At 42.0% G+C, this 14439-nt stretch overlaps 1 protein-coding gene and 1 pseudogene across 1 annotated transcript in view; both read right to left on the reverse strand.

The window, feature by feature from the left end:
• Nucleotides 1–585: 585 nt before the first annotated feature.
• On the reverse strand, nucleotides 586–3797 carry LOC139472205 (uncharacterized; annotated as a pseudogene).
• A 4719-nt stretch (nucleotides 3798–8516) lies between these two features.
• LOC139472498 (NACHT and WD repeat domain-containing protein 2-like) overlaps nucleotides 8517–14439 on the reverse strand; it is a 31635-nt gene continuing 25712 nt past the window's right edge. The window contains exons 21-23 of the mRNA XM_071254977.1: nucleotides 12861–13024; nucleotides 11096–11255; nucleotides 8517–8653 (exon numbers count right to left, since the gene is read on the reverse strand). Of these exons, the coding sequence (XP_071111078.1) occupies nucleotides 8517–8653; nucleotides 11096–11255; nucleotides 12861–13024 (461 nt within the window). The remainder of the gene's footprint in view (nucleotides 8654–11095; nucleotides 11256–12860; nucleotides 13025–14439) is intronic.

Raw genomic sequence — 14439 nt, forward strand, 5'->3', positions numbered from 1 at the left:
AAGATCAGAGAAAAGGTAATTAATGTAAACGATAAAGTTTAATTCTTTATGCAGTTTAGAAAGAACCCGTCTTTTTAGTCACCATCTGTTTTATTTTGCTTCACTTCATATTTTAATTATGAATACAAATACATGTAAAACATTAAAGCAACATCACCATAGGTCATTTGAAAACACACGTGATTCCAGTACTTCATGTTGTTGCTGTCTAACGGCGGCTCATAAATAATCGTGTCTGGGCAAGACATTCCAGTGATTGACATAATGAGCATCGATCCTCTCAAATGGGATACAGAGACATGAATCAACCAAGTAAGCGAGCCCGACGACCCGATCCTGTTGGTCGCCTCTTACGACAAGCATAGGAGCTGAATTCTTACCCCGATCTTGTATCTTCACGGGTACGATCTTGTATGACATAGGGGAACTGAGTAGTAACGTGGTTTTTTTTTCGGTTTTTTTATCATCTGATGCACAGAACCAAAGACTTCAATCAAGATCTGAATTTCTGTTTAATCTATATACGTTTTCAAGGTGAGCTAGTTATTGGTGCCGAAATCTAGTACAGCTTACATCAAAACACTGTCAGGACGGAGCATTAGGTGTGAATGAAACAATCAAATATTTACAATGAGATTCAAACCCCAGACTTGTCATCAATGCTTGCGACGCGGGATTGTCGTCTGCCGCTTTCGCAGCTGCTAAAGGTGACATCATCAATATGCGAATGACTAACAGCCAATCGACCTAAGCCGCGTCGCCGGAAGTAGTCTGATGTGCGCACGCATACACTCGGTAAACTGGTTTCGACCAGTCTCTGCACGAAGGAAGTAACCCCAGGATCATTGTAACCCCAGGTAGAGGATACGGATGTGACGTCATCACATTTCACGCGACGCACGACCATGTCGTCCGGGACAGACCTTCAAAGGGTACAGAGAGGAATATTATCTGATTTCCCTTTAAAGAACAACAAGACATGGCCTCTTTTACAGGTCCTCGAGCATGTGTTTTTTTAATGAAACAATCACCTCATTCCGTTCACATCCCCTTCTCAACTCAGCCCAGTCTCTTTCCCTTTTCAGCTCTAGCCTTAAGACACTTGGGGGCTCCTTAATACTGGAGGGCACCTTTATAGAATTATATTTATTAAAACTTGTACATAACTACACTTCGGGGACAAACCCCGAACTCACTTTCATTTTTCTGTGATGTATCCAGAGATATATACTTATATATATGATTTTATGCGATTTTTTCAAATATTCAGTAAATTCGGAGGAGAAGAGTTATTAAGAACAATGCAAATGGACGGACTTGGCACAAATATTTTGTCCAGAAAACTGCGCAGTGCAAAATAGATGCCATAATTTATTGGATAAAGAAGAATTGTTTGGATAATTCCACAATGAAAGGAATGTTTGAAATATCTAGGGAAACACATTGACCCGCCAAGGTGACTAACCGAAGGTCATCGCCCGTTCCCTGTCCACGACGCCCGGATGCTGGAGAAGCTTCGTAACAACTTCCGCTTCCTGTCCGTGAATGAGATGAAACCTCCCGCTGAAGGAATCCTGCGAGAAGTAATTACATCATTTGAGCTTTCTGCACATCAGTTTGTAACAAGCAACGCGTGAGTTGAAAAACATAATGCACACAACTCCATCGGGACGTTTATGAAATCTATAGTGCACCGTCGTGTATGTTTAATTAAAAAACAACTATATTTTATCATTAAACAAATATTTCCCTTGCAGTTGACTGACTATTTAATTTAGAATTGACATTAGAAAAGTTTATTGGTTGTTGAATATTGTGTGACATTGTGTCCCGTTCGTTTATCATTGAGTGAGTGAGTTGGGTTTAACGCCGCTTTTAACAGTATTCCAGTTATATCACGGCTTGTCAGCTTAATGTGGGAGGAAAGTCCGAAGTGATGCAGGTCTCAGACGTTTACCACTTCGGTGAAACCCACGAGCACGGGTATGGTGCTGACAAACCTAGAAACATAATCGGGGCGAACCGGGATTCGAACCCACAATCATAGGTTTCTGTCGTGGCCAAGGGACGCAACTCTGCACAGCGAATCGCGGCGCCTTAGACGACTGGGCCACCCGTGCCCCCCGTTTATCATTGAGTCATCCGAAGCATCCACTCGATATAGTACCTTTCAGTAACTTTATCACACGAAAAGATACGGATTAGAAATTGTCTCTAGCACCCTATGGTTGTCGTAAAAGGCGAGTAAGAGGATTGGATGATGCAAGTCCTCTTATACCAGTTGCGTAGATCGAGGCTCAAGATGTCAATCATTGGATTGTCCGGTCAAGACCGCCTTCATATAGCCGGATTATTGCGGCGGTTAAACAACAAACTAACAACGTGACCTGACCACTTCAAATATAAGTACATACAACACTAACCATCACGTTGTGTAAGGGCGTGGCTTGGTAGCTGTAACGTTCGGCCATTGGTCAACCCAGAAGGAGTAGTATGACCAATCACCGCTCAGAGAAGTCTTTAACAAGCCATATACCTACAGAAAATAAATTAGTTATAAATATTAACAGCCCAGTGCTGACAACGGATAAACATTGCACAGGCTTGGATTTTATTGGTAAAAGATAATGTATTTCAGAAAATGCTGGTAAAAATAATTTGGCCGCTTTCGCAAAGGTTTTCCAGGCGTTAAATGTTGCGTCACATGTGTGGACATTAAGAATGGACGCAAAATATTATCGCTCAAACGTGCGACGGGTTTTCATTTGTTCCGTTCTGTCGAACAATACTATCACCTGTCTAACCTTCCATGAACGTAAACGTAAGGAAAGAAATCGGTATACGTCTGATCGTCAGATTATGTTGAGATGGGCAGAGTGTGTTTAATGGCGACTATTTCACATTTGTTATAATTATTCTACCGAAATTAGCGTATATTCTATGGGATTTTTATAAGGAGAACATTTTCCGTAAGGGAATACTTTTGTTTCTAAAATATGCCGGTATGTAAGAATTCCTTGTGTTAAAAATACGATTACATAATGTACGGAACCCTTTACTTCCACTTTCCTTTTTCAAAAGTGTCGTCGATGGCACGAAGGTCTAAATTTTAACCAGTTCACGTAATGTTACATGGGCAGTTTTAAAAGATAACATTCAAAGTTACATGAGAATTTGCATACTTTATACAATCTTGCTTCCCCGGAAATCGAAAGTATATAGATCAAGGTAGATCCCTGTCTGAAACAATAATTGTTTCTTGCCGGCTTACCGAAAATACTACCCGTAGTAGATATCACAGAAACGGACGGCCATCATATAATTGATGTCCTGTCATGCAGCATTAAATCCAAATCGGCGACTTAAATCGCCCACCAAAACTATTAGTATCGCCGATGCGTAGGTCACGAGAGGATTTAACAAATAGATGTCAGTAATATATTTCTACCCCCTGCAGTGCCCCGTTTAACTCCTATGCGTTAATATGGACTTACGGTAATCGTAGCGCTAAGATAGCTTTGTGAAACGGGGCCCAGCATTCCATAGGGTCACCCTGTGACCCACTTCAAGAGATAGGGGAGGTGTAGGTGTCTGCGTTCATAACTAACTGCTACCTGCACCCGACTATTTAGACAACTAGGTACGAGGGTGGCAGTAACACCGTCTCCTCACACTGACAACCACCTCCTACATGTCACCATGTAGAACTGTATACTCACGCCGGCACTGTCTGGGAGCTGGGATTCCATGGTTGACAGCAACTCCCGCCATTTGTCACACGCCACACGAACTGCCATCTTAGAAGGGCATTATGGGAGTTTTTTATTATACCCGTGGAGCTCACGGTGCATGGGTAGGCTTGAATATTGTTTGTCAGTTAAAGGGGCATCTGCGGTAGGGACTACCGCACTCTAGTGGGCGGAGCTTATAAGAGTAAACGGGTGACGTCATGTAAACACCCACCCACGTGGGCCGTTTGACAAAAAGGACGTAAGTGTTAATGGTATTAAATATCCATCAAACGATTCCAAGACTTTTCAACAAACACGTAGGTCTTTGGTTTCAAAACTTACCTGACATGTCGTCTTCACATCTTCATAAAATGATACCGTGGAATGTCCACGATTTATCCAACAGTCCAACAGACAAGTTATAGTTCTGAGCTATTCTGGGCGAGAACGAAATACGTTTGTCGTGATGCATAAGAGCAGTGTAATTGAACAAAAAAACATAATATGTGTCCCGCACCAATCGTTATCCTGTGATGTACGGTATATCTGCAGTTTATGAATAGCATTTCTCACAGAATATACGGCAATAGGTCATTTCAACAGTGTTTTTCTTCCTTGTGTTCGTCTTGCCTTTATGTGGAATCTGGATGACAACGATCGTGTAAAAAGCCCTGGTAATGGTCAAAAAAAAATTCAAGTGATGAAAGTGGTTTTTTTTGTCTTTTCCGTGACATGTTTTCATTGCCCAGTAGAAATGTTGATCTAACTCAGTTTTTTGTGTGAAAATTCCGTGAAAGGAAAGGAAATTCATAATTAAAGTTGTCTTGGAATATGTGTAGATCTATTGGAGTTTTCGTTTATCGTAAGTACAATATTATCCAGATAGGCCTAATGTAGGTCAAAACATCAAGTATATTTCGTTACTAACGTATTACTGTATTCGACATAAGAAGCTCTATGACTGCGGTCTGAAAATAATCAAGTGTTGACCAGTGATTGCCATGAACATCGATCCACGCAATTGGAATACGATGACATGCACCAACCAAGTCAGCGAGCCTGACCACCCGATCCCGTTAGTAGCCTCTTACGACAAGCATAGTCGCCTTTTACGGCAAAAACGGGTTGCTGAAGGCCTATTCGACCCCGGATCTTCACGTATGTATGGTTTGCATTTAGTGTAGTTTAGTCGACATGACGTGGAGATACAATGTTGGATGCATGAGGTGGACGTGTGGAAATATATAGATCAATCTCAATATAATCATATCTTTTACTCCGATACCATAACTATCTGTGTGAAAATCCATCGTCACCTCCATAGGTCACGAACTTTGACCGCCCATCTAAATGATGAATGCATGGGTTATTGAGCCAATCAAATAGCAGCTTTCAAAAACATCGGCTCTATCGTTTTAACACCTAGATTAGGACATTTTGATTTTTTTAAATTAACCAAATCAAAATAAGACTATTTCTTCAGTGTTATTCCCGGATGAATGCAGATACCGTGGCGTCAGAAACGACAAAGTGTATATGATCATATCCGCAACGATTTAATGGCGCGGCCTTAATTATCTACATTCGGAACTGGTCGTTTTCAAAATACAGAAATGAGTCAGGATTCGCTCATTCGTACCTGCATTTTAGAAACATCGATGCGGATTGATTGATTAGAAGATTCACCTGAAGCTACCTCCCATGGTGAGTTATCCTGTAGGAGTAAATGGTCTGATTTTAACGAGATTGAACAACGATAGTCTTTGAGTTCATGTATGATTTCGTTTCGAAATAGTTTGTTACCTCAAATGGGGATCTAAAATAAAGTACGTATTTAAACTCTTTACTACCTAATACAATGGCAGAGAGTGAATGAGTTGAATTTAACGCCACCCTTTAACAGTGTTCCACTTATATAACGAGGTGTCAGCTTAATGTTGGAGGAAATCCCGAAGACTCAGACGTTTGCCACTTTGGTGAAACCCACGAGCACGGCACCGGTATGATGCTGACAAACCTAGAAACATAATTGGGGTGAATAAACACAGTACACATGCACCAGAGTATGCACCATGCTCATTGCCTGAATGTAAGACTGTTGTCTGGTGGTATTCCTCTACGTCACCCAAGCTCGATATTTACAATGTGAAAAGGAAAAGAAAAAACATATAGATATAAAAAAATACATTTATTAACTTAAGAAACATGAGTTGAGCTGCGAGTTTATGTTACACCTGTTGTCATGGCAACGGCTGTATCCACTGCTTGACTTCTCATTCACTGACATAAGAATACACGTAAAACAACATTCACTCACTCTAGTACACGTTGTTGCATTGTTTTCTGCTGAAATGCCGATGATACCAATGTCCCCATTGTTTTTACTACATTCGTCGAAACAGAAAGTACCAAACGTTGCTGGATGTTTGACGCACAACGTCTTAACAACGTCATGCCAGAACGATATAACGTTACAATGTGATGTCACTAAGTTGACATGGGAAGAGGCATTTACCATACCTTATTTTGGAAACTTACGAGATGAAAATATAATGTAGAATGGAGTCCTTGTAAATTGGGGCTGTATTGCTGCATAAGTGAAGTTGCTATTTGTACACAAGACGTTCAAGTATTTCTAAAACGCTGCAAGAAACATGTCGATGGATGATTGGTGCACAACATTTAAACAACGTAATTAAACAACATAATTACAGTTTCCATTAAACGGTACGTAGCTTACGTAATAAAGTTACGTATACTTATACTAGTAGACACAATCGTACAACCTCGTGACAACGTTACATCATGACGTTACCAGTCCGTTATCTTACAACATCGTTGTAACATCGCGGTGTGTTGCCGTTTGGGAAGTATTTCGATTATATCCCATCTACGCCACAGATCAGACCTGTTACACAGTTTTCATATATCCAAGCTGATGTTACAAATACTGTACATTATCACATATTATAGCAATGATGGATAGAATTATCATTAAACCACCCGCGTGTTATCAGAAATGAGCGGGCCACTGTTAGCTGGTTGGTTGGTTTGTTATTTAACGCCGCACACGCAGCAATATTCCAGCTATATGACGGCGGTCTGTAAATAATCGAGTCTGGACCAGACAATCCAGTGATTAATATCATGAGTATCGATCCCCGCAATTGGGATCGATGACATGGATCAACCAAGTCAGCGAACCTGACCACCCGATCCCGTTAGTCGCCTTTTACGACAAGCATAGTCGCCTTCTACGGCAAGCATGGGCGGACCACTGTAACTTGATAATGCCCTTATATTGCTTGACGACGGGCCATTATCACGCCCGTTGTTAGGTGACGTCATATTAGGAATAAACACTTCTTATTTAGCTCGCTAAATACAATGTTTATTCCCAATTCAGGATATTTACCATCCCCAAACACACTCGCGTGATAACCTCTATTTATTTTTATTATATAACAAATTCTATCCATTTTAGGTGTAATAACGGTAACGCTATTTTTCAGGGCATTATCATTTGCAGAAGCCCTCGGTCTTTTCACGTCCTTTGTTGGGCAGTTATGGAAGACCTCGGGCGTTACCCTTATATTGTTGTAACAACTTCGTACATGGGCCGATGGCCTACAAAACAGAAATAAACTTACTAATTTATAACAATATCTCATATTGCCCACGCCTCCGCTACAGGTACTGTACATCATTACATATTGGCAAGTAACAAGTACGAACTATGCACATATCACACATAGCAAAGTAACAAATACCCTATTGTCATGCAACGAATACCAACAATGCACATATCACACATATTGTCAAGTAACGAGTACGAGTACAACGAATAACAACTATGCCTACATAAAACATATATGCAATATCACAGATCTCAAATAAATGCATATATCACAAATATTAAAGTAACAAATGACATATAAAATGTTCTCGTCCAAAGTTCTATACAATGTCACTTATCATTCACGCATATACAAATAACAAGTATTATGCATATCTCGTATCATAACAGCAGTTTATATATTAGATATTACACAGGAACTAATAGTACTTCATGTACATATCTCAAATACTGTACAGTATCAACTATGTGATATGTACACTTTTACAGCACCAAGGGAGTAATATTTAAAACACTGCCGGCCAGGTTTGATAGTGGCTAAAATCAAAGACAAAATGGTTATTCGATTGATGTGTACTTAATACCTGTGTCATACTTGTGTTTTGGACTTTACTTAAGCAGTGTTTAGGGGCTGTTTTCAGCCTAGTAACGTTTTGATAACGTTTGCAACTTTTGGGTAAAATCCAATTTTCAAGTATTTTGCTTTCTTTTGCCCAGCAATTTACTTAACGTCGCCGATATCGGCAGTATCTCTGTCAGACATAGACGTATTAGAACAAAGATGGCGTCCGATATTTAGAGCAAGCAGTTAGTGAGATGTAGTGAGGTGAGATGAGATTTAACGTCCCGTCCAAGATTATTGCACTTTTATAGGGACGTGCATGCACGTGTGAGTGTGGGTGTGGCTGCTTGTAGTGCCATGAACATGCCACAGCGTAACATGAATACCCTACTCAGGCACAGTATTCTGACTACGACCCGACCAGTTCGTGTATTGACCCCTACGCCAGACAGGGTAACAACGAATAACAACAAATAACAACAAGTACCATCCTTTAACGTCTCTCGGTATGACGCAGCCGGGGATCGAACCCCTGGCCTTCCGCTCTACCACTAATCCATGGAGGCGTCCCCAAGCGGTTAGTGGATCAAAACCAGTCTTCATAAAAATCCGCGTCGTCCTCGTCGATCACGTCGTCCTCTGTTTCGTCCACGTCGGTGTCGGGGTCGGCTGGGTCGTCCCCATTGTCCTTGGCAGTTTCCAGGTGCGCCACAATGACAGATGCTGAAACACAGGCACAGATACGCGTCATAAGTGTAACCATATACGGCGCTGTCTTGCCCAGGACACAATGAATTACCACTCAGTTTGATTACGTAATGGAGCAATCATGAGAATCTGTTGACTAAAATGAGTAAAATCAACAAAACCCTAAGGCCAGGTTCACACAGAGCCGATTATGGCTCCGTTTGAGATCAGACAGCGCTACGACAGGAAAAGTGAAAAAGTCGGATTACTATCCTCAATGATCTGGAATTTCCTATCATTGTCTGAACGCAGTCGTATACGTTCGTAACAGAGTTTTGCGGATCGAGAAAGCTCCTGACAGCTCGGCCAAGCACTCCCGACAGTATGGTGCGTCCCGTAACATTCGGGAAACTCAGCCGATTTTGTGTAGTCGGATTACAATCGTGATTATGTCGTTACAGATTCTGCTGTATCGGATCAAAATCGTAAGAATGTCCTGTGTTGTCTGGACCGTGTCTTGTGGATCGGGACGCTGTAGTGATGAACGGGCATGAATTGTTCACTGTCGTTTCTTGTCGATTGAGTCCAGATTGCGTCCAGATCTTGCCGAATGCGAACCGTCTTTGTCGGTTCACTGTCCGGTCACTGTCGGTCGCATTGGGGAGAATCGGGACGCTGTCGGGACAGATTCGGTCGTTTTTTACCATTCAGAAGATGCAAATCAGGTCAGGAGAATCGGGACGAATTCGGCTGGAAACGGCTGAATCGGGACGCTTCCTGAACAATATCTGATTTGTGAATTTCACGCCACGAATGACAGGACCGTGATCAGACTTTTTTTTAAAATTAATCGGAAATAGTCCTATCACGGACGGCAGTAAAAATCTGTACTGAGCCCTATGGGACGAGTTAATTCTACTTCCGGAACTAACAGATTCGAGCGATTTCCCCGACCTAAACCATGTTATAGACTCACTGTTATAGACTCACTCTATAAGGTTGCATGATGACCCGTAGTTGCGTCAGCATCACTTGTTAAAAATGCACCTTCAGAAAGGTCAGTGAATTCCTGGCTCAAAATCAGCTGGTTCTGCTTGTACTAGTCTTACTTACTTACTTATATTGGAGATTTAACGTGCGCTTTCCGACTGCAAGCGTATGTCGCACACGGGCCCGGCCAGGACATTTAATGTGTTTCCGAAAAGGGGGAAAGTGAGTTTGTGCAAGTGTACTAGTCCGGACTAATGCCGGTTTTATAGTGCTAGCCCACTTAGATACCATGCCGCAGTTAAACATGGATACAGCACCCAGACACAGTATACTGACTCCGCGCCGACCAGTACTTGTATGAGACCCTAAATGCCGAGCGCCAGACAGGATAACAACAAGTACCATCCTTTAACGTTTTGGGTAGGCCAGTGAATTCCTGGCTCAGCTGACCTGACCGTAATGCTTTAATCGCTATAAAAACGTCAGCTCGAATCACAGGTTTCCAAACGAATTTGGCTGTATGTATTGTCTTACTTCAAAAGGGGACACAGATGGCCCAGTCGTCTAAGATGCTGCAATTTGGTAAGCAGAGTTGCGTCCCTTAGGCTTGTCAGAAAACTAGAATCGTGGGTTCGAATCTAAGATTCGCCCTGATTATGTTATAATAATAATTTATCATATTCGACCTTTTAGAGGGAATCGTATTCTCGAGAGGCTGCTCATGTAGATGGTTACACATCTACCAGAGACCACTCAAGATGTTATGGTCGTCGTCGTGATAGATAGCGCTGAACAAATGGGAGACACCACTTTATGTTTGTTTGTTTGTTTGTTGTTTATTGCCGCACTCAGCAATATGCCACCTATATGACAGTGGTCTGTAAATAATCGAGTCTGGACCAGACAATCCTGGGACTGGCATCATGAGCATCGATCTACGCAATTGGGATATGATGACATGCATCAACCAAATCAGCAAGCCTTGCAAGCCGATTTGTTAGTCGCCTTTTACGGCAAACATTGGTTGCTGAAGACCCATTCTGACCCGGATCTTCAAGGGCCGAGAGACGCAACTTGTTATGCCCTTACCTTCGTCGTCATAGATGAACGTGGAGAGACACAACTATATGCCCCATCTCCTTTATCACCATAGATACCGTTGAACGAGGAGAGACAACGAACTATGACCTTACTTTGTTTCCATAGATACTGCGCCCAGATACTGATGAAGAAGGCGAGAAACAAAAGAACATGCCCCTATTTTTCTCGCCATGGGTTCTGATGAACGCGGAGAGACACAACTTAAGATGCACTTACCTTTGTTGCCACAGATACCAGTGAATGCGGAGAAACATAAAGATGCCCTTAAAGGTTAAAGATGAGAGATATCTTAACCTTTGTTGCCATAGATACTGATGAATGCGGAGCAACGCGGCTAAAGATACCCTTAAAGGGTAAAGATGAGAGAAACTTTCAATATGACCTTACCTTTGTCGCCATAGATACTGACGAATGCGGAGAGAGGCTTGTATCCCTTTTGTTGTTTCTGGGCGTTAGTGTCCCGTAGCGTCCACAGCACGGGGTCGGGGTAGTTGGGGAAGTAGCCGACGCAGTGGTGTCCGTCACTGGTGAGAAACAGCTCAGCCAACTGTGGAGCATCACGTGAGAAGGGGGTCAGGGTGATTGTGTTAGAGTAACCTAGTGGGCGACAAGCAATTCGCGTGCAGAGTTTGCAAGACATCTACGATTGTGAGTTCGAATTCCCAATTTGACCTTCATTATGTTTGTTTATTTGTCACGCCAGTCGTGTTTCTACAAGTGTAAACACCTGTGACCTGCATCACTTCGGTCTTTCCACCACATTTAGCTCACATGCCGTGATATTACTGAAATACTGTTCACGGGGGCGTTTAACCAAATAACTCACCCATAACTCATTTGTCTGACAACTCATTTATCTGACAACTCATTTCTCTGACAACTCATTTGTCTGACAACTCATTTGTCTGACAACTCATTTATCTGACAACTCATTTGTCTGACAACTCATTTATCAACACCCTCAACCCAGTACCTAAACTGTCCGTGTAATTCATGTCGGTATAATGTGGGAGAGAGACGAACGTGGTTATAGACGTTGGTACAAAGCACCAACATGGAAATGGTTCTGTAAAACCAGAAATCTTAATCTGGGAAAAGTGGCATGGCACAGTTTTCACACATAATCTGGGGTTGGGTTTTGTTTTCACAACACACATTTTTTTTCAGGTTAGACTGCATGTGTGTGTGTGTCTAAAATCTGAGGACAATGGTATTTCTTCTGGAACAAGTTTCTTTATTATAAATCTTCATCTCCCATCTAAAATCGGTCCCTAAGATGGAACCAAGTTAAAATACATATTGGAATGGACCATTGACGTCCCTACACAATCAAACAAGACGTCAGCACTTTGACCATTTCAAAATAGTTTCAGCGTAACTACTTAAATACCCACAGTAAAGGTAGGGTTAGGGCCTAATATTGTGCCTTGGTTACGACCTTCAGTGAATGGGACTGCTTGTAGTGAGTGAGTGAGTTTGATTTAACGCCGCTTTTAACAGTATTCCAGTTATATCACGGCGTGTCAGCTTCATGTGGGAGGAAAGCCCGAAGTGAGACGTTTACCACTTCAGTGAAACCCACGACCACGGGTTTGGTGCTGAAAAAAACCAAGAAACATAATCGTGGCGAACCGGGATTCGTACCCACAATCATAGGTTTCTGGCGTGCCCAAGGGACGCAACTCTGCACAGCGAATCGCGGCGCCTTAGACGACTGGGCCACCCGTGCCCCCTCAGATGCAAGTAAGTGAGTTGGTATGGTTTGACAACGCGTTTGGCAATTCCAGCAATATCACAGCAGGGGCCACCAGAAATGGGCTTCTTACATTATACCCATGTTCTTAATCGAACATGGGCCTTCGGCATTATGAGTAAACGCTTTTTCTTCTCGGTCTTCCCCTCTATCAGGCTATCAGGCTATCAGGCTACCCTGCACCCTATAAACCACCCCGAGGTCAGACTCTACAGATGACAGTCGTGGCATAGAGATCTGACCCCACGGTAACAGGACGCGTATTTGGTGCGCAAGTCGTAGATGTTTACCAGTTTGCTAAAAACACAGTGCAAACATACCAATGATCACAACTGAGACTTATTCGAGATTAGAACCCACGACCAGAACACCTACCAGCTAAGTGGCGCAAAGACTCACATTGAAATCCGGCGTGAAAGTTGCCACGCTCTGGAAAGTCTTCCGGTCAAGCAGTCTGAACGTCCGGTCTTCAACCAACGTGCCGCGTGTCAACACATACGGGCCAACTTCCGGTACACACATCCGGGCACTTGCATGGCCAGGCAAGGTCATGGTCATATTACCTGAAGCGGCGACATGTTACAAGACATTATACAAAACAGCCGCAAGATAACATAAAAGGGCGTTTTGCTTACAATGTTGATTGAAAGAATTAGGATCACACCACAGGAACTCGATGATAGCGTGTAGAAACGTTTGCTGAGTTCAAGCCCGTGTAGCGCCGTAATTTCCGGCCACCTTTTTCTTGTTTACCTCAGCGCCGCAGCATAGAGCTGACATTTGATGCTTGTTTTAAAATAAATACGAGGTAAGATGGCCAAAGATGAACACGATTGTGTAGCCTATGGTTTATTTAGCAAGTTCCAATAGTTTGAGATAAGTGACATTCATATTTCATGCGATATCGAGCTGTGATTCAGAACCGAGCGCGAAATTTTGAAGAAGAACCAAGATGGCGGGTGTCACTCCTTGTCTATATAACACGTCCCATTTTAATTCTTGAAACCCAAAAGTCCAGAAACTCTACGGTCTTTGTCCAGTCTCGGTTAAAGGTATTTACAAAATTAAACATGCCGTTTTCATGGGAACATACCAAGGAAGAAAAAATGAAAAAAAAATTGTTTAAAAACTCAATATTTAGACTATGTCGCCCATAGGCCTGCCCATGTGCGAAGTCTGGCCCATGGGTAGGCCCATGGGCGAGAATATGTTCCTTTACTTAAAACTCATGTTTTTGTTTCGCAAATACATTTAATGTATTCATTCAAGTATCATGACACAAAATTTAACTCATTTTAACTTAATTCAACGATTTTATAGCGATATTGAAATATTTCGCCCATGGGCGAGAAAAAGGTTTCAAAAACTCAATATTTAGACTATGTCGCCCATGGGCCTGCCCATGGGTAGGCCCATGGGCGAGAATATGTTCCTGTACCTTAAACTCATGATTTTGTTTCGCAAATACATTAAATGTATTTATTGAAGTATCATGACACAAAATTTAACTCATTTCCACTTAATTCAACGATTTTATAGCGATATTGAAATATTTCGCCCATGGGCGAGAAAAAGGTTTGGCCCATGGGCGAGAACATGTTCCTTTACTTAAAACTCATGATTTTGTTTCGCAAATACATTAAATGTATTCATTGAAGTATCATGACACAAAATTTAATGAAAAAATGAAGAAAAAAAATGTTCAAAAACTCAATATTTAGACTATGTCGCCCATGGGCCTGCCCATGGGTAGGCCCATGGGCGAGAATATGTTCCTGTACCTTAAACTCATGATTTTGTTTCGCAAATACATTAAATGTATTTATTGAAGTATCATGACACAAAATTTAACTCATTTCCACTTAATTCAACGATTTTATAGCGATATTGAAATATTTCGCCCATGGGCGAGAAAAAGGTTTGGCCCATGGGCGAGAACATGTTCCTTTACTTAAAACTCATGATTTTGTTTCGCAAA

This window comes from Haliotis cracherodii, unplaced genomic scaffold (assembly GCF_022045235.1).
Source record: "Haliotis cracherodii isolate W230 unplaced genomic scaffold, xgHalCrac1.p SCAF_24, whole genome shotgun sequence".
Lineage (NCBI taxonomy): Eukaryota > Metazoa > Mollusca > Gastropoda > Lepetellida > Haliotidae > Haliotis > Haliotis cracherodii.